Source organism: Apaloderma vittatum, unplaced genomic scaffold (assembly GCF_000703405.1).
Source record: "Apaloderma vittatum isolate BGI_N311 unplaced genomic scaffold, ASM70340v1 scaffold20882, whole genome shotgun sequence".
Classification (NCBI taxonomy): domain Eukaryota; kingdom Metazoa; phylum Chordata; class Aves; order Trogoniformes; family Trogonidae; genus Apaloderma; species Apaloderma vittatum.
In genome coordinates, this window is record NW_009704412.1 from 1,732 (window position 1) to 27,963 (window position 26,232).

The following is a 26,232-nucleotide window of genomic DNA, read 5'->3' on the forward strand; positions in this document are numbered from 1 at the left end:
GGAAAGTAGCTAAAAGCAGAACAGCTCTGTCCTACAACAAAAACGTCTCAAGACCTAAGACAGAGACACTGCAGTAGTTCCGCCGTTGTTAAAGGATGACACAGCACCTGTTGCGTGACCCCAGTTCTTAGATCAGCCGCTCGGTTGGTGGCATCTTGATTACATTCCACATTTCCACTCGAGCCCCATCTTTTTCTTGACGGCTTGGGCTGTATGTTCCCTGAGTTGCTCTCCTCCTCTTCATGGCAAGGGCTGTGGCTGCAACAACTGCCAGGAGAAGGGCAGCCCCTGCAGCCCCGACTGCTCCCACCACGGAGGAGTTGCTAAGATGCGCCCAGACTGGCTGCTGCGGTAGAACAGGGTGTTACTCAGAGCTTCCACCAGGACATCCCTCAGCCCCAGGCCCCACTGGACAGGAGGTCCCCGCTCCGTGTCACACAGGAGTGCAGGGAATGCAGGAGCACTCTGGGGCTCGCGTTCCTGCTCCCTGCTCCCCACCCTCCCCCTGCACACCTGAAGTTCAGGATTTGGCACCAGGGGCTGCTGACAGCTCCAGCACCGGCCCCAAGCCCCACTGCCCCTCTCTGTGGTACCCATGGGAATGTCTAACAGTGGTCACATCATAAAACACTGAGTCATACAAGGATTTCAGCAATTCCCAACAAGTCCCTGTGACCCTGTGGCTGTCACGGGGCAGGAGTTCACGGCTGCTGTTGCTGTTGCAGGCTGCTTGTGAAAAAAAACCTCATCTACCTGAGCTGAAAAAGCTTTGAGTGTGTTTCAGTTGTCAACAAAACCGGAACAGTATATACAAACCAATCATAAATACCCTCTGTACACCGCTCCTTGAAAGTATATAGAGATCTCAATCTGTAAATTAGTGCCTAATTTAACCCTGCCTTTAAAAGCAGACAGAACTATGCCCCTGCTGCCTGAAAGGCGGGATGGAGCCAGAGCAACTTCAAAGCAGGAGCCCCTCAACCGCTCCTGCGGAGGTGAGGGGCTGGGGCCGTCCGTGGGGCAGGACCAAGGGAGTAAAGCGGCTCACTCTGAGCCAGGGGCGCGCAATCAACGCAGTGAACTGCGAGCAGCAGGAACAGCTATTGCATGTGCAGTCTGCTTGTACGTCTACGTCCATGTCTTCATGCCCACGCTTAGGGAATCTGAGATAGGGTGGATCTGCTGCTGCAAGTGCTGGAAAAAGAGCAAGGTCAGAACAGACCTTGCAGGTGCATCTCCTTGTGCTGGTGGTGCCTAAATACCCTCTTCGGGGGCCCCTTTGGGACCCTGTCCATCTCCAGCCGAGCTCCTGCCACTTCTTGCTGGCTGGGACTGTAGGTTCCCTCGGATTGGCGCCTCTTCCTTGCAGTGAGAATCATGAATATGAGCCCAATACTGAGCAGCAGCAAAGAGCCACAGGCTACAGGGACAGCTACTTCAATTAGTGGGGAGGGGAAGAGAGCACCTGGAGTCCCTTTCTGTAAAAGAAATTAATGGAGAAACAATGAAACTCCAGCAGTTACAATAACTTCAGTTGAAGAACCCAAAGTGGTCAGATTAGAGGGAATTATTTTTTTTAAGAAAAGCAACAAAGCAGCAGAAGATCTGTACCTGAATGGAAAAGGACAAGCAAGGAACAAGTACGGGGCTTGGAGGCACCTGCACAGAGAACGCTTGTGGTCGTTCCTTACTCTCTCAGCACAACACATTCAAGCTCATGTTTTAAAATGGACTAATTTTCAATACAAAGAACAGACAGTAACACATCCTGAATTTTTCTTTCCAGCTGAAAACTAGCAACGTTAATGACACTAACCAGCAGCTCCGGCAAAGCTGATCTCAACGGGGCAGAGCTGTAAACAGAGATTTACCGATGGAACAGTTAATACCGTTACAGTAATTCATGCAGGGCACACGGACAGAATCACCACAAGAAAGAAAGGAGAGGATTTATGGGCTGGGCAGCGAAACTCAGCACAGACAATTCATGGCACCAATCCTGGCGCTACCCCGTGCTGCAAAGCCCCTGCCCAGCCCTGGCTCACGAAGGAAATGCCCAGCTGTTAGTTACGGTTAGAACAGCAGCAGCTGAGAGTCTGAGCAACACTTCAGACGTCGTTAGATGAGGGGAAACTGCCGAAGTACCAGCACACTGCCACATTCTCCTCTCTGTTCACAGCAGGACAGTCCCTTAAGATGTAACTGCCAGTACCTTCAGCATCCACGATGGAAACCTTCCTTCTAAGAGGACTCCTTACCACTATCAGACGAAAACATGCCAGTGTCACTAGGACAGATCTAACCCATGTTGCAAAAAAATATAAATGTTTATCAAGTCAATGCAGAGTACTGTGAATTTTCAGTAACCCCAGAAAACTTCCCCAGGCAAGAGAATGATATGAACAAGAAGTTCAATGATGCCTCTGATGGCAAGGCAGAGAATTTGTTGAGCTGTTGAACGACCCACCACAACCAGATGCGGTGCAGCCCTGCGAGTCGGCGCTTCCTTGAGGATCTCGGGACAGGGAGGTGTAAGGAAGCTTAACAGTTACCAAAGCTCAGAGCCAGAGGGAAGACTAGGACACAAACCCAAGAATGGACATAACTCGCAGGAACTTTATGACATCCTAGGGCAAAAGATTTTAAATGATTTAAATAGTGAATGGTGAGTACTGGAGACACTGAATGCCTAGCTCAAAAGTTTTAAACTACAAAGGCACATACTTTAATGTCTACAGGACATCAAAATGCTGTGGAACAGACTTGAAGACCACTTGCAGCAGGAAGGGAAGGATGTTAAAAAGGTCAGGACATGGATGCAGATAGAGAAAATAAAAGACTGAAGTGCTGAAGAGAGAAATGTAGCCAAATGAGTAATCTTTAGGAGAATTAAGGACAGCATGGAACAAAACAATAAAGAACTAAAAAAACTGTAGAATTTTTGTTATTAAAGAAAGCTCTAAAATTACAGTAAGCCTAAAAAAAAGTATTTCTTAGTGCTAACAATAGTATTGGCCACCTTACAGATAAAACTAGAAGAATTCAAGCTGGACTCTTCACAGCTTTTGGAAGCCGTTCAGCCTGTGCTGATGTCCCAAAGCAACACAGCACAGGAGGAAAATTCCCAGAGAACCTGGAAGACCTTTTGCCTTTTCCAAATGACTGAAGCCCAAGTTGATTCTCAGAGCCTGCCAAAACTCCAGCGACGTGCTAGGGGTTAGTTCGAGTTCTGCCCCACATGCAGACTAGTCACGGGGTACCAACACTGCCGGGGTTTTAGCAGCCCACCCTGCGCTGCGGGCTCTGGGGCTGCTGCTCTCGTGGGAGAGAGCGCAGCTCCCAGCCCCTGCACACAGAAACCAGCAGCAGCCACAGCCTGCCCGCGCCACAGCCCCGGCCTTCTGAGGGGGAGAAGTTCTGCTACAAGTAATGGGGGTGATGAAAGGGAAGACAAGGGATCTACAAGAAGCATCTTGGGGCAGAGGAGACAGAGATGCCTGAAGGGGTCTGAGCATGCAAACTGGAAATGTGAAGCGTGACCCCGCAGCACATGCGTGACAGAACCCTTAGTAACAGCAACAGCAGCAAACCCCGCCGTGGCACACAGCCTTTCCCATGCAGGAAGGGTTAGTACATTCCCAGGTTACCAGCCAAGCTACCTGTCCATGCAATAGCTCCACAGAGAAAAAGCTGTATGATGTAACAGCTTCCAGGTGCACGACTTAACAGCTTCCCAGCCCCAAACAGCAACGCTTTGCTTAGGCAGCAAAGGAAAAGCGTGGCTGGGGCTGCCCACCCACCAAAGGCAGGCTCAGCACATCAAGGATGCTGCTGCTTTACTTCTTGTACTCGAATCGCTTTTCACCTGACTTCATCTGACTTCCCGTCTCCCAACACATCTGCTTCTACCCAGATGATCTTCGGAGACGGAAAGTGCTTTGTAACTCTCCCCCCCAAGATAAAATGCCAGCTGAAATACCATTCTCCAAGAAACTGTGGGGGAGATAAAAGTAACATCTCCTTTTGACAGGCCCAGCTGCAGCACTTTGATTACTGTCCAAGAAGTCGGAAAATCTAAGGAAAGTTGCAGAGACAGCCCTGAAAACCATAGAGCAGCCCACGCAGACCCTGAACAGTATTTGCTGCAGGTGCTTACGTGCTGGAGACCAACATACAACAGCACTGCAAAGAAAAAGTACTTTCCCACTTCAGGTTTCTTTGGTACCAGCCCACCTCCCGAGCGTGCTTCCCAGAGGGGTTGAGCCAGGAGCCCCGCGGGGGCTGCGCCCCACCGACACCCCAGGACCCATGGGTGCTGCTAAACCTGGTGCTGCTGCTCACAGCGCGCAGGCTGGAAGAAGAGACAGTGCTTACGTTAATGTCACAGCGCTCTCCCGTGTAGCTGGCACTGCACAAACACTCGTATTTGTTCTTGGAGTCTTGACACGTGCCTCCGTTCTGACAGGGGTTTGGATCGCACTTGTTTATATTGATTTGACAACTGGAAAGGAAAAGGGTATCAATTAAATGAGACTTCTCACCTGTGTTCTTGTGCCACACAATGCAAGATCACGCAGCCTACAAAAGCCTCATTTACTTGAAAAGTTCCTGTTGCATTTTTTCAGGTGCTTTCTCCAGGGTCCAGCAACACGAAATTTTTACCCATTCATACCGATCCTCCTTTTGTCATTTCTGTATGCCTGAAGCCCGTGTGGGTCTCTAGCACAGTTAATGAACTCTCATGAGGCACAAGAACTACGCAGAAGCAGCTCATGCTGCAGAAATTGGCACTGTCAGCAGGATCATACTGAGCCTGCCTCTTCGGAAATAACACCTAGTTTACAGGTTTGGAGAAGTTGTTTGAATGGCAAAAGGATGCGTAAAAGGACGAAGCATTTGAACCTGCTTAACGATCCCCCTCCCGCCCCGACGTTGCTGAATCGGAAGCACCAGCTCCTTCGCAGGCACCAGAAGAACACCACTTACTTCCTTCCAGCGAAACCCGGCTTGCAGGTGCAGTTGGCTCCCCAGCTCTCGGTGACGCACTTGCCACCGTTGAGGCAGGTGAAGTTCTTCCCGCACTGCTGGGGTGGGAACGGCCACCTGGGGAAAGCAAGGGAGAGCCCCTAGAGCCAGCGGCTTTGGGGGAGGTAAAAGCGTACGCGGGCTCGGCGAGCCTGGGCCAGCGAGCGCCGTAAGCGCAGCGTTGCTGTTGCTGGGAAGGAGTCTGACACAAGTGGAGAAGGGAATAGTCTCAGAACCATCCAGAATATCAGAGCGGTACTTCGAGCATGCCCAGAGGATACGCAGGAGCTGTGTCAGTGCTAGGACTTCTCTTACGTAGCTGCCTATTCTTGCTGATAAAAATATAAGCGGAGGCAGATACTGTTGGAATAGGGAACTGCAGCACAGCTAGGCCACAGAAAGGATAATGCAAGGACTGGATAACTGGTGTCTGCACCAGAATGAAGAAAGAAAACAGGAAATTCCACCTGCGTAGATGAGATAACTGAAGCTCAGCAAGCATTTATCTGTGTTCAGCTGAGCGTGCACAAGTACCGGGAAGATTAAGCAACATGTTGATTCCCAGTTGCTTCACTGATACAAGACATACTTTTGTGACTAAAATACGCTGGGGTTTTTCCAAACTAGTACAAATGTTACAAATATAGACCTTATCAGAAAAACCTCAGCCCTCCCTCCTGATTTCCCAACAAATTTTGGGTGAGCTCCATGAGGGAACCATGAACCGTGCACTGCGAAGTAGCCCAGGCACCAACGTGACGGGGAAGGAAACGTTTTTCTCGCAGGACGCATTTGATAAGGAGCAGGACACTCAAACCAATACACAGAAACAATGGCCTCAGTCTTAGGACCAATCCCACAAAATACAACCAAGCCCCTGGCTGAAGGAATGCTGTTAACCGGTCTAGGAGTACATAAGTCATTTTATCTACTATTACGGGAAAATATTTGTCTGGGTAAGACTCGTTTTTGTGGAGGTAGCAGCAACGGGCACCCTCACTAGTACTGGCAGAGTCAGGTAGGCTGAGCACCGGCTGTGCGCCACCGGTAGCAAAAATAACAGGAACTCCTGCTACAGGTAACGTCTAGAGACCCAGTGACAAGGTTAACCAAAACCAGCCTTCTCAGCAGAGATTAGATTGTCCCTCTTGTGCAGGGACCCCTCCCCACTGGGACCATTTCCATCACCCCAGGACACTGAGAGCACCTGAAACCTTAGAATCCTGCCTGCTCCACCCTCCTGGGGTTTTTGTCTGTTCTGTTTTGGTTTAAGTCCATAGAGGACTATGCCAGAGGGAAATCAAATCCTGGAGAAGACAGACTTCTTGGGGAAGTGACAACAGGCTACAGTACTGGCACTTCAAACAGCTCTGAAATGTAGCACAGGGATAACCCACAGCAAAAGGCAGGATCTTTATCCTGTGTGAGGCTGAGCACCCCTCGGTGAGGATTTGGGCCTGGTCAGCATCTTCCAATTCACAGCAGAATGCAGGTGCTTTACCCACCAGAGACTTGCAACGAAAAAATTTCCCAAAGAGTCCCAGAGTAAAAGTCCAACTTATCTGGGGCCACCTCTGACCCCTTCCTCAACCCCCCCAAGGCACTTACTCGCAGCGAGGTCCCGAGTACTGCGGCGGGCACTTGCAGGAGTAGGCAGGTAGCTCCGTTCAGGCACTGGTGCCGCACGCAGTCGTCCACGTTGATGTCACACTTCTTCCCAATGAACCCCCGGAAACATTCACACTGAAAATCCGCCACGGCATCCACACAGTCCCCGTGAACACAGGGGCTCGACTGGCAGTCGTCGATGTTAGCCTCGCACAGCGGCCCCGTCCAGCCAGCGCCGCGTTGAACAAATCCTCGCAGGTGCCGGCGTTGAGGCAGGGGCTCGAGGCGCAAACGTCAGCCCCAGCGCAGCCCAGCTGGACGGCCCCTTGGCCAGCCCGCAGGAACTGCTCTGGCTGCGGGTACGGGAGGTGGGCAGCAAAGGGCAGGTAGATCCCCCCGATCTGCACCCGTCCCAGGCAGCCAGTGAAATTCTCAGCCAGAACGATGGGCGCGTTGTTCTTGAGGAAGTCCAAGTTCCCAGCGTTTCCCTGCAGAGTCACGTTAACAGACTCATCCAAACGAACCAGCCATCTGGAAGAGAGTGCAGACGGCTCTTCCATCGACACAGAAAGGGAGTGCCAGGCGCCGTCTGCGACAGGCTTCTGACTCAGGAAGCTGACGCCTTCGATGCTATTCCCACTCCTGATGTCGACAAGCAGGGAGGAGTTCTTAATGGCTATCTGGAGGGAATCCACCTCTTCCACAGTCCGAAGCAGAACAGCATCTTCATCCCTGGTTCTGAAATCCACGTGGAGGCTGCTCAGCGTTCTCGTCACGGACGTGTTGGTGGTAAATTCAATGGCAGCATAACTATCAAATGTTGCATTAGCCAGACCTATAAACAAAGGGGTAGAGCACAAGGGATTTGAAAGACAATTGGTGTCATGTTTGAGACAGACCAACGGCAAACTCCTGGCAGGTTCTCTCCCTAAAGAATCACGTAAGCTTAGTGTGAGTAGGATTACAGGCCCAGCTGCTGGCATCCTTAAAGCTCTTCCTGTTTACAACTGCACCTCTAATAATAATAACCAGCTCCTCTGTAGCAATTTCTACTCACCGGTCTCACAAAACACAACTATTTTACTGCCAGGGGAAAAAAATAAATAACTCAGGAAAGTATGCATCCAGAGCTGCTGAGGTGGCCAGTGGCAGAGCTGGGAACACCCCAACACCCTGAGTTCCCAGACACTTTCTAGCCACTGGACAACACCCCCTCCATATCAGGGCCTCATTAGCTAACTCGTTTTCTTCATTCTCCACCGTTCTGTCTTAGGAGAAAACTGAGACACATTTGTGGTACTTAATTGGGTCCTACTTGGTGAAATAACCTGGTTCTCTAGGAGTGGCTGAGCAAGGGAGGTTGCGGGATGGTCCTTGCACTGCAGTGACAACAAGCTGGCAATTCCTCCACAAAAGTGAATCGGTTCCTCCCTCATCAAGTCAAAGGAACAGTAGAAAACACCTTTGAGTATTGTCTTTTCCCTATCACAACCTGGTGGCAAATCCATGAAGTGCATGCTGCCTGCAAGAGTGTGCACCTGGGCATCACTCCATTTCTTTTTTGCAGCTCACGTTTATATTTATTGCAGCAGGATGAACTGGGAGTACTGGCCATAGACAGTGAACATGAAGGATTTGATCAGCACTTCAGTGGGGAAACAGTACTCACACACGTATCCGGCCAGAACATCCACGCAGGTGGTAGCTTCAGGACATGGGTCACTTTCACACCAGACTCTCTCTTCACAAAATTTCCCAGTGAAATTTGCTGGACAGCTGCAATGGAAATCATTCCAAGTGACAATGCATCTGCCACCATTCTGACATGGTTCAGACTGAAAAACAAAACAGCAGAATTTAGAAGCAGCGTAATCTTTGGATCTAAGAGAATTCAGGAGAAGGAAACACAACAAGGATTAACAGGATCAGCACTTGCATCAAGGAAGGGTAGTTAAAATAGCGAGGGAAGCACAGGGGTCTCAGTATGAGAAATTCCCAAGCCCCTGGCTCTCCTGTCGGCACTGCTGACCAACAGAAACTCCCCAGGCAGAGCTCCATCAATTTCAAAAGAACAAAGCCCAAAAGCAAAGGTGAGAAACAGCTGAAACAAGCTGCGACGCTCCTGAAAACCTCACCAAGTTCTGTCACTAGCTGGGCACACCTAATAGCAGAGGCGTGACAGTGCACGATAGCACCAGGAGCAGGAAAAGCAAAACTGGCAAGTGTGGCCTCCTCATCTTTCTGTGTGGCATCAAGGAGAGACAGTTTCTGATCTAAGGGTACCGTGGAGACAGTTCCTTGAACTGTTGCTGCTGAAGTGACAAATTCCTGGGGGCAGAGGTGGTTGTGCAACTGAAAGAGGACAACGGGAGGGGCTGGAAAGGTTACTGGTTAGAGGGTGGAGTCTGGAAAGCACGGTGGGCTCAGCAAAAAGAAGCTGCTCAGCAGGACTGTCCAAGTTCTACGAACTACAAGACCTACAGGGGGGCAGCAGCAAACTTGGTGCTTAAATTGGAGGGAGTATATTGAGTGAAGCAGGAGTGTACAGGGCCACGTGTCCTTCAATACTTAAAAGACTTCTCATCTTCCCAATACCAGCAACAGTCAAACCGTTCTGTAATCACAGAATCATAATAAAATGCACAAAGGCAGAGACACAGGAGGGACAGCATACCTTGCAGGTGTTGTCGGAGACGCAACCGTTCACGAGATTACCATTCCGAGTCCTATTGAGTTCCTGTGGCAGACTGTAGTTCTCGGCTTGAAAAAACTGTATTTGGTGACTGTTCAGCTGGAAGTCTTGCAAACAGCCTTTAAAATAGCCTCCCCACAGATCAGCGCTGTCGGGGTTGGGGTGCCCACCAATGTACACCTCGTATCCAGCTAAAAGAGGTCTCGCTATGAGCTGCCCGAGCTCCAGGTACGTGTCCGACTGGTGAGCACCAACAGTTCCTCCTTGGAAAGACAAAGCTACCAAATGTCTTCGCCCATCAGCTAAGTTTTCTGGAAACGACACAGTATCTGCAGATAGCATCTCTACCTTCAGCTTGCCGTCCTCCAAGTACACGGTGAGGCAGGGCTCAGTTTCGTTGCTGATTTGCAATAGCAAACCGTTAGATTTCCGACTACGAATGAAAAAGGAGATGTTGAAGTTTGCACCGAGGGTGTCAGAAAGGGTGAAAGAGGCAAAGCTGGTGGAGTTCTCTAGACCAAATGTTGCTGCTGGATGCTCTGGAAGAGAAAAGAAACATCAGCTCAATGACAAGGGAAACGCAGCTGGCACCAGGACATTCTGAGCTGCAGCTCCTGGTGAATGGGGCAAGACCTTTCTTCCCAACAGTTTCAACATGCACCAGGACAATTGTGCTTTCTCCCCTCACAGATCTGTGAAACTACGGAGGAAGTCAATGTGTCCTTGCTTTCTCAGGAGGGCATGAATGCAAGCAGGGAGTAGCAGAAGATGGAAATAACAGGTCTAGCAGAGCCCTTGCCACCTAGCAGATTTATTCAAAGACTTTCAAGCCACAAAGTTGCTTTTAAGATTTGTAAATTTGGTAATAGCAAAACAACTTTGTATTCGCCATGTGTAGGGCTCAGAAGCAAAACAAAAAACTGGAACGATAGTTATATATAAATAGATAGGATTTCAACTCAAAATCATCAAGGAGCTTCCTTTAACAACTTGTGTTTTCTCTTTAAAGCAATACATTCTCGCTCACCCTCAATTCCAAAGCTTAAGATCAACTTCTAACAGTAAAACGACTTCTCTGCCCTCCTGCATTCACATAGATCTGACACAAAGATGAAGTCAGAGCCACTGGTTCAACAAGGATTAGTATCTACGCCACAAAACTGATAATCACTCCTGCAGGAGCCAGCGACAGAAAAAGGAAGAATGAGAATTTTATTTCGAGAGTTTTCCTTTACTTTCCTCACTGGCTGAGTAGAAAATACTGCTTCCAGAGCCAGCATCAATGGTATCTAGGATGTCTGAAGCCCCGACTGGCAGAGGAGCTGGCAGATGCCCGTCGTGTGGCACACACTTACCGTACGAGCAAGCTGGGCCTCCGTAAGGCCTCGAGCAGTCGCACCTGAAGGTTGCCCACAGGTCCACACAGAGCCCTCCGTGAAAGCAGGGCTGGGAGAGGCACCACTCTGTGCGGTCACAGCCGCGCGTCACTGGGGAGGACTCGCCCTCGGGCAGAGCCGTGGGGAGCACAGTTTCAGCATCTACCTGAAAGTCTTCCAGGCAACCAAGAAAGCCTTGCTGGCTCCGTGTGTTGTTGGCCATTGGATCATCAGCACCTCCAACATACACGCTGAGGAAGGCATGCGGGACCAAAGCAGTGCCACGCGGGACAGGAGAGCTCTGCAGGCAGACGCCCCCGTCACACGAGTCGTGCCAGAGCTTTAGCTGCACAGCGCTGTGCAGAACAACTTCAGCCTTATGCCACTGGCCATCGTCGACTCTCAGCCCTTCCAGGAGCAGCCTGTGCTCAACATCGTCCCTCTTCAGTCCTGCATGCAGAACACCATCAAAGAGCTCCAGGAACAAGTATTCGGCTTCATGGCCTCGGTAAAAGAGGATAGCGCTGGGCAAGGTGGTTCGGAACCGGAGGGACACGCTGGCAAGTTGGTCTCCTGCTACGTCCCTCCTGCTCTGATTGTTCACGGGCAGCTCAATGAGGAGATACCCTCTGGAAGCAAAGGAAAACGTTGTTGGTGTCGAGCATGTGGCATCATAGAAACCAGGCTGGCACTGGCACAGGTGGCCGTGGCTCTCAGCTTGGTAGGTTGGGATGCACAAGGCCTCATTTTGGCAGTCGTGCGTCTGGCACCCAGTGAGCTTGACAGAGCAGTTCTTCCCTCCCCATACAATGCCATCCTGGCTAGGGGCACAGTGGCAGGTATAGTCAGCAATGCCATCCTCACAGACAGCTCCATTCTTGCAGGGCCCCTCCTCACACTCATTGATGTTAACAGCACATTCCACACCTGCGAAAGAGAGTTAGAGACGGGATCTCACTGCAGGCGATTGCGACTCCCCTCCCCAGAGCGAGCCCGCCAGGCACAGCCCGCCCTCCCCAGCACTGCCGCTCCCTACGCCTTTCTCGTCAGGAAGCCACCAAAAGACCAAGAGCTGCCAGCAAGAAGCCCCACACTCGCTGCACAGGGCCCAGCCAGACATCAGAGCAAGGAGACGGTATTTCCGTGCTGCCCTCCGGGATGCTGCAGACAAGGTGCTACCTGCAGAGCTTCAGCCAGGCAGGCTGCGTCACCCAACAGACCGCTGTCCTCTCCCAGACAGCCGCCAACACCGCAAGCAATCAAAATGCAGAGGGTGACAAAACAGCATGAACAAGGATTTTATGCTTCTTTCACAACAGATTTAGTATTTTGAAACTCAAATTAAGTCCATAGATCTGACCAGAGCGTGTTCTGGGCACGATTGTTGCAGACAGCATGAAAAGAGGAAGTTTTTGGAAAGCCTCAGTTAAGAAAATTTAAATTCCCAGGTGACTCTCCAGTTGTGAAGGACTCTCAAAACTCAATTCACTGCCGAACAAACAAACACGCTCCACAGGCACTTTGCCATACTTGCACTAAGCTGATTTCAGTTCTGTCCAGCCCTGCAGAAGTGAACTGGGCAGAGTCCTGCGCTGCAGCTTGCCTTCTCCTCCAGGCACAGGGATCCCAACAGGGCTCAAGTAAATTACAAGACATTACACTCAAATCTGGTTAATGAAAATCTGCTGTCATTTTCCTGAGCGTCTCCAGACTGACAGAAGAGCCCTTCTGAACCAGTTCGCTTTATCTAGCCCATAACATCGGTTTCCACTAATCTTCAGAGACAGTCACACAGATAAACCAAGCATGGATTATCCCAATCTAATAGCATTACACGCCGAATCTAGCTAGCAAGCACAACGAGGACAGCAGAAAGAAAAAGAAGGAATTCACACACAAAGGAGGGGAATCAAAACACAAAAGACATTTGTAAAGAAAAGGCACTAGACAGAATGGGCATGTCAAAGAGATTAGAGAGTTGCCTGAGGGGAAGAGATGAGGGGAGATGGGGCATTAGAAGCACTGGAGCTGGACTTGATGTGTGATTAAATAAAAAGAAAAAAAAAATAAACTTAGCAAAGATACAGGCTCCCTGACTATCCATGTTGACGGTTTTCCCCCTCACGCCCCAGCGCTGCCTGGCAGGCGGCCTCGCACACCCCAGCGCCCTGCTGGCTAACCCAGGCACGCTGCTCTGCTCAGCCCCAGTGGTTCGTTGCTGTTACCAGTGCCAGCTCTGCAGAGAGGCGAGGACTCAACACCAGCTTCCAGCTCCAAAGTGTCGGTTTGTGTCAGTGTAGGGATCTAACACGTATGGAGCTCTGAGAAGCACTGAAAGAGAAATGGAAGGCTCTGGTAATTCTGCACTTTCCAGCTACGCTAGAGCTTTTTTCTGCAGGCAACGTTACCTCCGACTCCTCTAGGACACAGTTCTCTACTGACATAAACTAGAAGAGAGCCGCTCTGTGTAGTGCCTGTGGGAAAGCACTGAATTTGGCTGACATCTGCCTCGAAGAAGAGCTCAGCTGACAGACAGATTCCGAGCTGCGAGTGCTACCTCAGCACGCTCTTTTTTCTCCAGCTATCACTGCCAGGCTTGCTCAGCGCACAGAACTTGGGCTGCGATCTTACCTGTAGAGGAAGCAGCAAGGACAGAATTAAGATTTTGGCACAAAGCTATGGCCGCACTTGAAGGAAGTGTGTTGGAATAAATAAAGTATAATGGACATCTCTAGGCCTGAGAATCCCAGTCTGGGAGATGATGGGAAGACTTCAATTAAAATTAAGAAAAATCAGTAGAGCAGTAGAACTATGTGGAGTGGGTTTTCTGGGGTTTCAGTGGATTGGAGGGCTCTCAAAACTGTAAGAGGCAAGTCCGCAGTCAGATTTAAGGGGAAAGGCTGGTGAATAGCTTCAGGAAGATGGGTCTGGTGTAGCCCCAAAGCCTCAAGATGCTGCTCAGTTCAGAGCAGAGCTGCTGATATTCACCAGGGCAACGAGGAGAAGACAGGCTTGGGCTGGATAACAAAAACGAGAGATGCCAGGAATTTTTGCACCTCTGCAGCGCTGGGAGGCAGGGTGGAGAGCTCTGTTTTCCTGGGGCCAGCAGGCTCTCTGCACCAGGAGCAGCAGGAACACCTGCCTGGGCTGTTTCCCAGCCTCCCAGCTGACACCTGCGGGGTGAGTGCTTTGCACCAGGCGGCAAATCAGTCGTGACGGTGAGAGCACAACCCCAGGCTGGTGGCTCATTAAACACCAAGCTTTCCCATGGGACACAGCTGGTTTGATTTCTTAGATTATTTATTTGAAATGGGTGAAAACAATAAGCCGACACTTCAGGTCTTTCCACACTGCTGTCTAACCTCGCAGCTTACAAACAGGCAAAGGAAACTTTCAGCAGCAGAAAGAAAGGAGCTCTTCTAGAGGAACCAAAGCCACAGGCATCACCTTTACCGCTGTCACTGTTTCTGCCAGCAAAGAGCCTCCACAGGGCTAACGCAGGAGAAGGAAGGGCTCCTAAAACAGCACCTACCGTGTTCTTGCCCTCCTAGAAGCCCGTGCAGTGCCAGATTTGAATTCGGAGCAGTTTTTAAAAGAAGCTGGTAACAGCAGAGATTGTGCAAGAGGTCTAAAAGTCTTGCTAACAACGACTTTTTTCCTGGAAGCCAATCTCAGCCCTTGCTCAACGTTACCGAGTGCTACATCACCAGGTCCTCGTGGTGACCGTACCCTGCGCCCGCCTGCGGGTCTTGCCCTCTCTCCTCCTCCGTTATCTCCACTGACTTTTGCTAACTGTGTTTGAACATCTCTGATTTGTCAAATTCTTCAGTTACACCAAAACAAGGCAGAAGAAGGAGATTTCTGTTGCATATCACTTCTTAGATGTTAATTCCAGCCCAGGAGAGGGGTCAGTAATTTTGTGTTTTGGCTGCAGATGACAGAGTATAAATGAAGAAGGCAGTGCCAGCAAACTAACAGAACTTTTTCTTACTTGAGAAAAACTAATTTTTTTGCTGTCGTCCATTACAGTATAAAATAAAAGGAGGGGATGACAGCTCCATTTGACAAAAACAAGTTACTCTTACGTAGTCTTCTCTGTTCCTTCTAAATTTCTTAGCTCAAATGTTTACTATTATTTGAACTACCAACAGTAAGAGCACTGTTGCCAATCTGATTCATTACATCATTAGGAGACTTCAAAATGTTTAATGAGTTTCTTATCTAGTTAAAGACTGAAAAAATGCAAACCAATGAAACTCGTTATCTGAAAATCAGCCAAGTGTTATTTAAAAGGCTGCTATCTGGAGACAGGTATTTTCAAACATTCCAGCTAATTTAGCAGTGTTTAAGCTAACAGTCCCAAGCCAACAGCCCACAGGGCTCGGGTCAGAATCAGACGCTGAGCTTTAACAGCCTGCGGTACTTCCAAACCCAATCTATTCACTAGATTCTAAAGTGCTACCAATGTGGTGAGAACAGTTTTGTTTCATAGTCGTAAAATCCATACCTTCCCTGAATGAAGCTAAAGATTTATTGACTGCTTTTAATAAGCAAAGAATTCATTTTATATAGTGTAAAAATCCTATACTTCAACAGATATGTAACAAGTCGAAAGAATAAATGCACATAACAAGAGATGTTCTAATTTAGCTGTCACATAGCCCCAGAACTCTCAAAGAGAACAAGGTCTGTTTGTGGGCCCGATCTCGAAACACGCGAGTTCAGCGGGGCTTCCCGGCCAGCACAGCTTGCCCTCTCCCTTACGACAGCTGAATTCCTACCAGCCCTTCCCTGGCGCATCCTAATTAGGGTTCATATTATTATTATCAAAAGAAGAAAGGCGGGGAGGGAGAGAAGGGGGAGAGAGAGAATTAGCCGCAACAAATGGACCCCGACACAATTATATTTGCACAATTACTGCCATTTCCATGGCAACCCACTGCCTTGACCTCTCTCCCACCGTGCACCACTACGCAAGGAGACGGTGGGGGAGGAGATGGAGAAGGGCACAGCCCAGCGAAGGGTTTGTCCTCCCAGTTAAAACTAAAACTACTTCTCAGTAAAGGAGTTTGAAATCACAAAAGGAGAAACCGCGAAAACGCCTGTAAAAAGCAACACGAATGTTTTGGAAAACCAATGGGGAGGCATCTGTGTGTCTACACAGTCCACCTGAGCACAAAACAAGGACCTGCGCCGATTCCCGCGCGGAGCCCGGCAGAGCGGCAGCGCAGATGCGCACGGAGCGTGCCGACAGGTCCGCATTCAGCTCACGGCAACAAGGAAATTCCTTGCCCTAAAGTTTCCCAAACAAAAATTTAGGTCTCTTCAAAATTAAAAAAAAAAAACAAAACCCATTCTTTCTTTCCAGTCAATTCTGGTTCCTTCTCATGCCTTCAGCTCCCACTAATCGCACAGCCAGCCCCCGGCCCTGGGCAGGCACGCAAACATTCAGGACACACTGCAATTACTGTACAGAGCTCGTTACCTGCTAGCAGAAAAATTCCCTTCAGGATCACGCCAATCAGCACAGATTTCATGGCCGACTCCTTGTGGACATTTGTGACAGTAAAGGGAGGGGGAAAAAAAAAAAAAAAGGGGGGTGAATCGGGGGGAGGAATGATAAAAAAAGGCTGGACTGAAACGGCAGAACGTGTGTAAGCGCTCCCTGATGCCAGTCAGACAAAAAGGGATTGGAGATAGAACCAGCCAATATAGAAGAGCCCTGCGCTGCGGTGAGATCTAATCCAGCCCTGCTCTAACCCTCCCCAGCTGGCCTCTGTCAGTGCTGACATGAAGAATGCGTCCTCGCAGGGTGTTCCCGCTCGGTGCATTACAGTAATACCCTGCACGATCCACAGCATTAGCTCCGGCAGGAAAAAAGTCAAGAGGCGATCCCGCGCCCTCGCTGCTGCCCTGGCGGATCCGCCAGATTCCGTGCATTAGGCCAAAACACGGATTTTTTTTTTCTTTGTAAAGGCCAAGCCAAAAAGCTGCATTTCCACCACTGTGTGATATCCAGGCCATAGGAATAAGAAGAGTTCCTGCTGCACATTCATCAGTGACTCAGTCAGGGAGCGGCACTTCATGGAGCTCCCTTCCTCCCTGTGCCCTGGTCTGTGCATCTGCGAGCACGGGCATTCCCGTTCTGCGACAGTCGCAAAGAAAAGTCCCAAGTTTTAACTAGTGGCACCTGTCCAACTGAATGAAAGGCAATCCCCTCCATCACGCTGACTGCACTGGTTCAAACATGGGACTGCAGAATCAGAGCTCTCTTTTTCCTCACTAGCAACATTTTAAAACTAGCTGTTCTAATCTGTTTGGTTTTGTTTTTCCTCTATGGTGCTGAGTTGGTTTGGTTTTGTTTGGATTTTTTTTCTTTTCCAAGGTGGTTATTACTTTTTGTGATGTTCCTGGGCACAGAATTGGACTTCCACGCTGCACAGAACCCAGAGAAAGTTCTTATTTTTGTGAACAAATGTTATCTGGGAGTTTTTCCCCAAACTTGAAGTCTCTGTTAGCATCAATGTCAGGTCCAAGCAAACAAAAACTCCTACACGTCAGAGTCTGGAACCTGCATTAGCAGTATCACTTTAAGATATTAAAGGAAAGCATTCCAGCAACTCTTGTAGCTGTTTTCCTTTCTTCGTTTCGCTCAATCCAAACATGCCAGTCAGTTTTACAGATATTTTAAGTGGGAGAGATACGGTGTTTGTTTGAAGTCAAAACTTCTCAGCCACACCGGGGTCCCCCGCGCGCACAGGCCTATCCTGGCCCACATTTCCAGTACTATCTGTATTAGCTACTATGACCCTTCTGCTCTTGCGCAACAGAAAACAAATGGGAAGCTTGTGCCCATTCAACCACCTACTGCAACAATAAAGTGTAACAAATGGGAAGACTGGAGAACATTAAATCCCTTTGAAGAGATCCCTATTTTGATTTGTGCACACATACGTACATATTTACACACAGAGCCTGGCTGCACACTGCCCACTGAGAATATGAGGGGGAGGCCAAGATAAATAAATTGGAGGAGGTCAAGATAAATAACATCAAATATGTCCGAGCATTCTTAGCAGGAAAGCGTCACAAAATGGAGACTGAACTTTGGAGAGAAATGTCCACATTTCACACGTGTTCTTTAGATAGAGATCGGCAACTTCCTCGCTATATTGGTAAATGAGTCCCAGAAATTTGAGATTTCCTTTCTAGGCATAGGAAGAATTTCTTCCATGGCTTGAGAGACCCCCACCCTAGCACATACCTGATAGACTGAAACAATTTCTATGACTAAAGAATTAAATTTGATTGTTTTTTTCCTAAAAGACAGGGGTTTGCCAATATATTTTTCACTTGACTACAGTTGACATCATTCCCAAGACCATGCAAGATTCATTCTCCTTCTCACTTCATTTACTACCCATGCAATCTTTTGATTCACACTTCTTACATCCTCTCAGGGCACATCCTCTACTAAAGCACAAACTGAAACACTGCAGAGACTCTTTGGGACCTATAACACGGTTCTCTCAGGAACGAGGCACTACTTTTGCAACGGCTACATGCGAGAGCGAGCGAGCGCTGGCGCATCTTCCTGCGCTGCCGCAGCCCGAGACAGCAGTGAGGCAGTTAATTTGTAAAGAAACAATTTCTCCTGACTCGCACTGTTATCCCAACACTCCCCAAATTCCTCACACCAAAGGAAAAAAAAAATACGAAAAGAGCCCCCTGCCACCCCAGGAAAGCATTCTTCATCAGAGTAGCAAGTTCACTTTAATCAGCGGAGGCAGCTTAAACCCAAGTTCATGGCAGATCTAAGCTGCCACAGAAATGTGTTTTGAACAGAAACGTTATGGGAAGCTTCACAAAGTTGTTCTGTGATCCTAATATGAAGTAATAAGCTGTTTACCCAGCATGACTGTACTGGGATTAATTGACAAAGGAGGGGAGATTAATTGCTATTATTTCCCTGTCAGCTTCACTCCTCCACCCGCACTCACTGATCTCGCAGGCTGCTCCCAGCCTTTCACTGCGTTCATGTGTCAGAACTACCTCAGCTGAGACCAAGTCCTTCACCAGAAGCAATATCCAGAAGAGCAACCTGCTTCTAATCCCCTTCAAGTACTAATGAACTCAAATTTGATGCAACAGAATGAACTCCAGCACTCCTTTGCCCATCATCCCGTGTTTCTGTCAGCTTTTCTGCCCATGAGCACACTAAGAATTGGAAAGGATTAAACAGATCTGCAGTCTGGTGAAGCACAATGAAATTCTGAACTCTGGGAGGGTGCTGGGGCACTGAAGGAGGAAAAGGGAACGGGGCACCCATGTGTGTGGGAATTCTGACAAGCAGGATAAATTTTCAGCCATCTCTTTGGACAAGATCTCAGTTCGTGGGCACAGCATTTGAACTACCCAAGACAGTAGCAGGAAAGAGCTTAGCTAAAGCCTATTTTCAAAGACCTCACCTACAAAAGCAAATTTCTTTTGGCCTAGCCTAAAGTAGGAATCCAAAGCAAATTAAACTGGCCAGAAAACCCCTTAAAGAATTCAGCCTAGCAACAGAATGTGCTAACTAGGAGCTGCTTCGAGATTGGGGCAGCGCAAGGACCTGTGCAACGGGTCTTTCCAGGAAAGAGCTGGACAGAGTTACACCAACACAGCTGCTATGACCACAGAAGGAAAGCAGAAACATTTCCCATGCAATAAACCTCAGCCTCAGGAATGTCGCTGAAGTTAAAGGGACAAGATTTTCTTCTGGCTTCAAGTTTTCTTTTTTTCCCACGAGATGGCAGCCTAGTAACACCGCAGAAAGGTTACATCTGCCTCAAAAAAATACATAAATACAAGATTGTGCTGGGGAACATCTTCTTGTAAACTACTATTTGGTGCTAAATTGCTCAAAACAGAGTACACATGGAACTGAAAAATGCAGAAGACTGAGAATTAATATTTTAAACTAAGATGAGGTTTACTATTGTTTAGCAGCGTTATCTTCCCAACAGAGTTATGTGCAATATTCATTATCCTCTAGTTTCTCAGCTAGAAAGCAAGACCCATTAGGGTCAGGCGGGGCATCTGTGTAAAAATCCAGACTCCCCATTCCCTTGTAAACAGAGAAGGCTTCATTTGCTCGCATCACAAAGACCTTTTGACCTCTTAACACAGCAGAATACTGCCTTCAGCCAAAAATCACTGGCTTTTCTCATCCAGGGGTGAAAAGGAACAGAGATGTTTTACAGATATTTTATGTGCTGGTGATCCAATCTGCTACAGTCAGTGGCATGTGCCAACCGCAGGATGTGTATAAAAACCTCACAGTTCTCCCAGTGACCTTTCACTCCAGGATACAGATCTTCCAGACATTCTGATCTTAGACTCTTCTACACAGCTGATCTTACGTCTCAAAATCTAGCTCATAGTGTATCAGCTTGACCAAAATCACACAGCTTTCCCACAGCATTTCAGCCCCGCTGCCCCACTACCACACTCCCCACAGCCCATCCCAGTCCTGCCCAGCAGCCTGGGCTACCCAGCACTGGGATCCAGTCCAGCAGCCCAGCACTAGTTAACCAGAAGGACTTGATTCCTGCCACCCCCTTCACCAACTTTACCTGAGTAACCGGGTGGGCAATGGCAAAGGAAGCTGTTAACAAGGTCCACACAGAGCCCTCCGTTCTGACAGGGCTGGGACTCGCACTCGTTGACGTTAGCAAAGCAGGTCTCCCCTAAAGAGGAAACACAAACAAACAGGCAGCTGAAGTGCACATGTGCATCAGTGAGGGAAAGAATCTGAACGGCCAACCGTTCTTTTCTGCCATCTAAAAATGCAGAAGAATTTCTTGAACTATAGCACGTCTTTCCACACACTCTAGCAAACAGATACTATCAGAACAATTGGGGAAAATGAAGTACGGAAAGGTCAAATGATTTTCCAGCATCTTGAAAGGGAGCAGTGGTGGGATCAAAACTTCTGAACCACTCCCATCTGTGTAATATTGGATTAAACTCTCATTTTTATCTCAAAAAAGAATAAAGTACTATTGTTTAGCCCCTCCTACCAGCGAATTTCCCCAGCTGTTAAATCCAGCCTTTTTTGTACATTTCTATAAACCAGGGAAAGGGTGATACTTCGGTTGAACATCTACAGAGCTACCAGCTCCAAGAGCAAGACATCAAGAAAGCCCTCTTCTACCCACTCGGATTATACAGCTGCTCTCCTGAGAGGAGTCTCATGAAGGAAACCCCTGGGGCTCCAGGGAATTGTTTCCTCTGATGAGGAGTTTCACAGGTACCCTGGAGGGATGAATCCTGCCATATGCATGAGAGACTGACAAAGAGAAACCACCTTGGCACCTGCATAGCCAGAGGACATTCATCAAAGCGCTTCCAAAGCACAAAGGCTGTTGCCTCAGCCTTGTGACAAGGCTTGCCGGACACAGAACGACACTCAGCCAGCTGCCTGCGATATATTCATACAGTGTGTGAACAGAAACACCTTCCTGATGCATCAGGCTGCCACTGCTCTAAGGCACCTGTCATCAAGTAATTCTCATTGCACAGATAACAATGCTCCGTTCCTATCTATGCACCACCTATCAGGTGCAGACAGGTTTACTGCACGGCTCACCTGCAAAGCCTGGCTGGCAGGAACAGAGGAAACCAGCTGCTTGGCTATAGCTGAAATTACTGGGGAAGTCGGGATGTGTTCCGTAATGGGCTTGGTTGGATCGCTCAAAGCACACCCCTCCGTTGTGACAGGGACCTGTCGCACACTCGTCCACATCCTCTTCACAGCGCTGCCCCGTGTAACCTGCCAGGAGACAGCGGTGGCAACGTCACGCACATCACTGGAACTAGTCTCCCAAATGTTACGGCTGCCTCAAAGGTGAGAGCAAGACCCAGAAGACACTGTAGCTCATCTGGCAGGGGGTCCCAGGGTGCTCCATTTTCTCCACTACGTCAAATGCAGGAGCCAAACAGAGTCACAGACTGTTAGGGGCTGAAAGGAACCTCTGGAGATCATTGAGTCCAACCCTCAATCCATTTGCAGGACAGTGCTACCTCACGATAGAAAAAAAGCACATGATGGAAAAAGGCAGAAAAGAGGAAGATAATTTTATGGCTGAGAATCGGGGTGCATCTCCCAGCAATGAAGTCAACTGCATCTTGGGATGGCTTGTAGAGGGCAGCAGTGGCAGCCTCACTGTTCTAGATAATGAAAAATCACACTGGACTATGCAATACAAACAGTAATTCTTTACTTCTTCAACACAGCAATTCTCCATTGCAGTGGGCCTACAGGCCAGCACAGCAAAACAGATTTCTAACCTACCTGGCCAGCAGGCACAGCTGTAGTTTTTGATTCCCTCCACACATGTGGCACTGTTCAGACAGGGCTCCGAGGCACACTCCAGGATATCCAACTCGCAGTGGTCCCCCTCGAAGCCTGTGTCACTGCAGTCACAACGGTAGCTGTGGGGCAGCAAAACAGAGCAAGGCACAAGCTCTTAACCTGACTACAAAGCCCAGTAAGAGGAAAGAGCAAACGGAGCGGTGCTGTTGGGCAGAGCAAAAAGACAGTTCCACCCACACGAATGGCCAAGAGCAGTCAACCCTCAGCAGCCTCTGAGTTCACACCTTACCTGTGAAAAGGTAAAGTCAGACACACAGGTATGTTCACAGCAGTTGCCTTTGCTGTTAGTGCTCTGCAAACCCCTCATCAGCTGGAAGCAAATGACAGGAATCTTTTCCTACCTTCCTTTAGCGTCCTAGGAGGTCTGCTGCCAGGAGGGGCCTTCTCGCTTACTGCCATGAATCCCTCTCAGTTACTGCCACCGGGACCACTTGGCTGTACATTTAACTAAATAAATTCCCTCCACAGATTTCTACTCTAATGGTCACAGGTTACACTAGGTAGACCTTTAGATCGGTATCTAATTGCCCAAACACTACTGATTTCTCACCTGTTAATAAGGTCGTGACACCTCCCACTGTGCTGGCACGGCTGGCTCTCACATTCATCGATGTTCACCTCACACTGGATTCCCTGGTAACCTGGTGCACAGGTGCAGGTGAAGAACCCAACGTGATCATTGCACAAGGCCCCGTTCTGGCAAGGGTCTGAATCACATTCATCTATTTCAGCATCACAGTTCATACCTTTGTTACAAAACAGAGAAACAGCTGCATTACAAACCCAGAAGGATGTGTCTGTGCTGCCTGGACTTCTGAGCTGGAATCACAAAAGCCATGTTATTGACCCAAACTGGCTAGCATAGTGATCTGCTCTAGTTTTGCCATAAGAATCTGGGGATCTCATGAACAGCATGTGATTCTCACGAATTAGGACCTTTAGTTTTTATTTGCAAACAAAATTATTTTGTCTAGACTTTTGGATGTTAGTCTTGTGAACCTTTAGCTTGTTTCATTCAGGTTTGCTGGCTAGTCAGCACTTCACAAATAACATCCATTTTCTGCATCCAGTTCTTAAAAATTTAATGGTAGCTACTTTGGTTTGGGATCCTTTGAGAGCAGGGAGGACAGGCATGGGCAGAGAAGAATCACACTGCTAGTCAGTGTATTTAAACTTTTATATACAATATAGCTCTTACAGTTTTAGTTAGACATGGTACTCTTCACTTGTGTTGCGCTGCTATTAATCAGATCCAGTGTTCTACATCACAGGCAGTTGCATTTTTGGGTATGGGAAAAGTGATCTCTACCTGCTTCTCAAAGATATTGTTCCATTTGTTTAATTAATATTTGTAACTTGCTTTGGGACACCTAGGAAAAAAGCATTAAAGCAGTGCAAGACGCTAATTACATGATATTAGATATTAGTAAGTAACTTTATTATGAAATACTATTAAAAATTAGGTGTTAGGTCCAATACTACTAGCCAAGAAAAACAGCAAGTCATGCATTTTTGGTCCAAAGTCTCAAGCTGCCCTGACAGAATAAGACCTCCTGCACGACTTCAATGCAACTATCTCACCGTACCACATTCCACATACAGGATAGCCGATATGTTCCACAACCCGAGCTATCCATGGCCTCGCATCACCTCCAAACCTTAGTCATTGCAGTGGCACCTGCCAATCCATCTAATCTCCTCTGCTCAGCAAAGGCTCTCCACGTAGTGGACATGGCCACCCTAATCCTGATGGAATGTGGGCCCCCTAATCTGCTGGTTCAAACCCGTCAATACCCACACAAAACTTCCTTCACCCAAATTCCAGCACCAGGAAACAACTGGCCTTGCCAGGCAAAGCCTCATATGTGACATCAGAATAACTTGGGAGCACAATGAGCTCCTCTGGCCACCTGGGCCATTTTATCACTTCCTTGGCAGGGGAATTGCACAATCCCGAATTGAGAATTCAGCATAAAGATAAAGAAGAAACCGATTTGCAAAGATGGAATTATGGTTCATACTCAAAATCAGCCGTAATCTTAAGGCCTGCACAGAAACTCTGGGTTTTTTCTCATTCATCTCTTCATTTTTATCAGAGAGTGAGTCAGCATCAGGGACTGCATTCCTGATGTTGTAACTTCTCCTCATTCCACCGGTAATCAGCAGCATTCCTTCACAGCAACCTACCTCTTCAAACACTTCAGTCTGTGACAACGAGGGAGGCTGAGAAGTTCACGTGCTGGGTGGTACCAGGCAGATACTGGTGCCGTACAATTGCATTCCACCGAGATAAGCAGGGCTGGAAAAAGGAGATTCCCCCCCTCCTCCTCTGCCTCCCTCACAGATAACTTGCAGGTGTAGATTACTCTCTGAGTCACCATTAACACAGATGCACGAAAAAAGAAAGAGATGCTTATGTGAGATGCCAAGAAATATTCCTTGGGCAAGAAAGAATTGAAAAAAGAAATCTCCAACCAAACTCCACTTTATTCCAAAAAGACTATTTCCCTCAGAGAAATCCCACAGGACAGGACAGGTATGCAGAGATAAGTTACACCTGCAAACACTACGGATCTATTTCCTGATAATAAATCTCATTTCTTGGATATCTCCCTTAATTTCATACTGAGAGCTAACCACACCTACTTGGTATCTGAAGTCTCAGGACAGTTTGCCCACTTCCACTCTTAGATTCGTGTCTCTCAACATCCGCACCATCCATGGAAATCAAAGTCTCAACTATTTGGAAGCTGCAACAGCCAGCCCTGCACCGTTATTCGCACACAGTACCGAACACTCCAGAAACACGAGTTGCGCAGAGATTCAGCGTCACGGCTGTAAACCAGCAGCTTCTCAGGACAGCTACTAACACTACGAGGCACACCAGCAGGAGGCGAGTTGTGGAACTACACGAACAGCGAGACCTAACCCAACCACCCGGCTAGGACACGAGCGTGAAAGGTACCTGTGTAGCCGGGGACGCACTTGCACAAATAGTGATCCATCTCATTGAGGCAGGTGCCATTGTTTTTACAGGGCCGGGACGCACACTCGTTGATGTCTATTTCACAGTTGTATCCTTGGAACCCCGGCACACAGAAACAGCTATACTCATTCACCCTGTCTCGGCAGATGGCTCCGTTCTGGCAGGGGTTGGAGGCGCACTCATCCAGGTTGTCTCTGCAGTTGGCCCCGGTGAAGCCAGGCTGGCAGACGCAGGTATAGTCCCCAGGACCCTCGACACACGTCCCGTTATTTAGGCAAGGGTGGCTAGAGCACACAGAGCTTTCTGTTTGGCAGCCTTCTCCATTCAGTCCTGTTTGGCATTTACAGGTGTATCCATTTACACTATCTACACATTCAGAACGAGGATCTTTACAAGGGTTGCTCTCACACTCATTAATATTAACGTTACAATCAATACCTGTGAAGCCAGGCATACAGACGCATTCATAGTCCGGGAGTCCTGGAGTCCCGTTGCAACTCCTGTGGGCAGGACACTCGTGGTTAACGCAGGCGTCATAGAGGAGTTCACAGTTTGTGCCCATGTAGGCAACGGGCTCCATGGGGCAGGTGCACTGGTAACCCGCTTCCAAATCCTTACAGCTCCCACCATTTTCGCACGGGGATGAGGAACAGCTGCCTTTGTCGTCAGAGGATGAGGTTCCTGTTGAGAAAAGAGACTTTTTGTCAGTTAGCGTTCAGAGCCCTAAAGAACGTTCTTCTGCCCCTCACCACGTACCACTTGGAGACCTCCCGCCTCAATTCCACATGGCAAGGGGCTGTTCTAGCCATTAACTGAGAAGGATACCGGAGAATAAAATATTTACTGTAAAGAAGACAGCACGACATGCCCTCAAACAGAGGCAATCAGGAGTTTCTTGCTAAGGCAGGTGACCAGATGCCTGTTTTTAGGAGGCGCTCACAATCCAGCTCTTTCACTTGTGCTTATTAAGCTTATTAAGCTCTGAGTCACTTCCAGAACACTGAAACACAGCACCTTAAATCGTTCACAAGATGAACTTCGTGTAAAATTCAATGTCCCCTTCCACCGGTAGAACAGAGACCTCATGCCTGGGAACGCAGAGAGGCAGGCAGTGTGCTTTAAGGTACTG

General features: G+C 48.4%; 1 protein-coding gene across 1 annotated transcript; it reads right to left on the bottom strand.

Moving 5' to 3' along the window:
- Window positions 1-127: 127 nt before the first annotated feature.
- Window positions 128-25,784, bottom strand: LOC104270625 (protein crumbs homolog 2-like; the record flags this gene model as incomplete). The annotated part of the gene is given in 14 exon segments (XM_009865041.1): window positions 128-346; window positions 4,375-4,501; window positions 4,987-5,103; window positions 6,634-6,678; window positions 6,680-6,869; window positions 6,872-7,468; window positions 8,303-8,468; window positions 9,308-9,864; window positions 10,681-11,628; window positions 20,316-20,429; window positions 21,332-21,514; window positions 22,037-22,176; window positions 22,668-22,863; window positions 25,083-25,784. Coding segments are annotated over 14 exon segments (4,301 nt in total), but the record flags the coding sequence as incomplete, so codon positions are not given.
- Window positions 25,785-26,232: the final 448 nt, after the last annotated feature.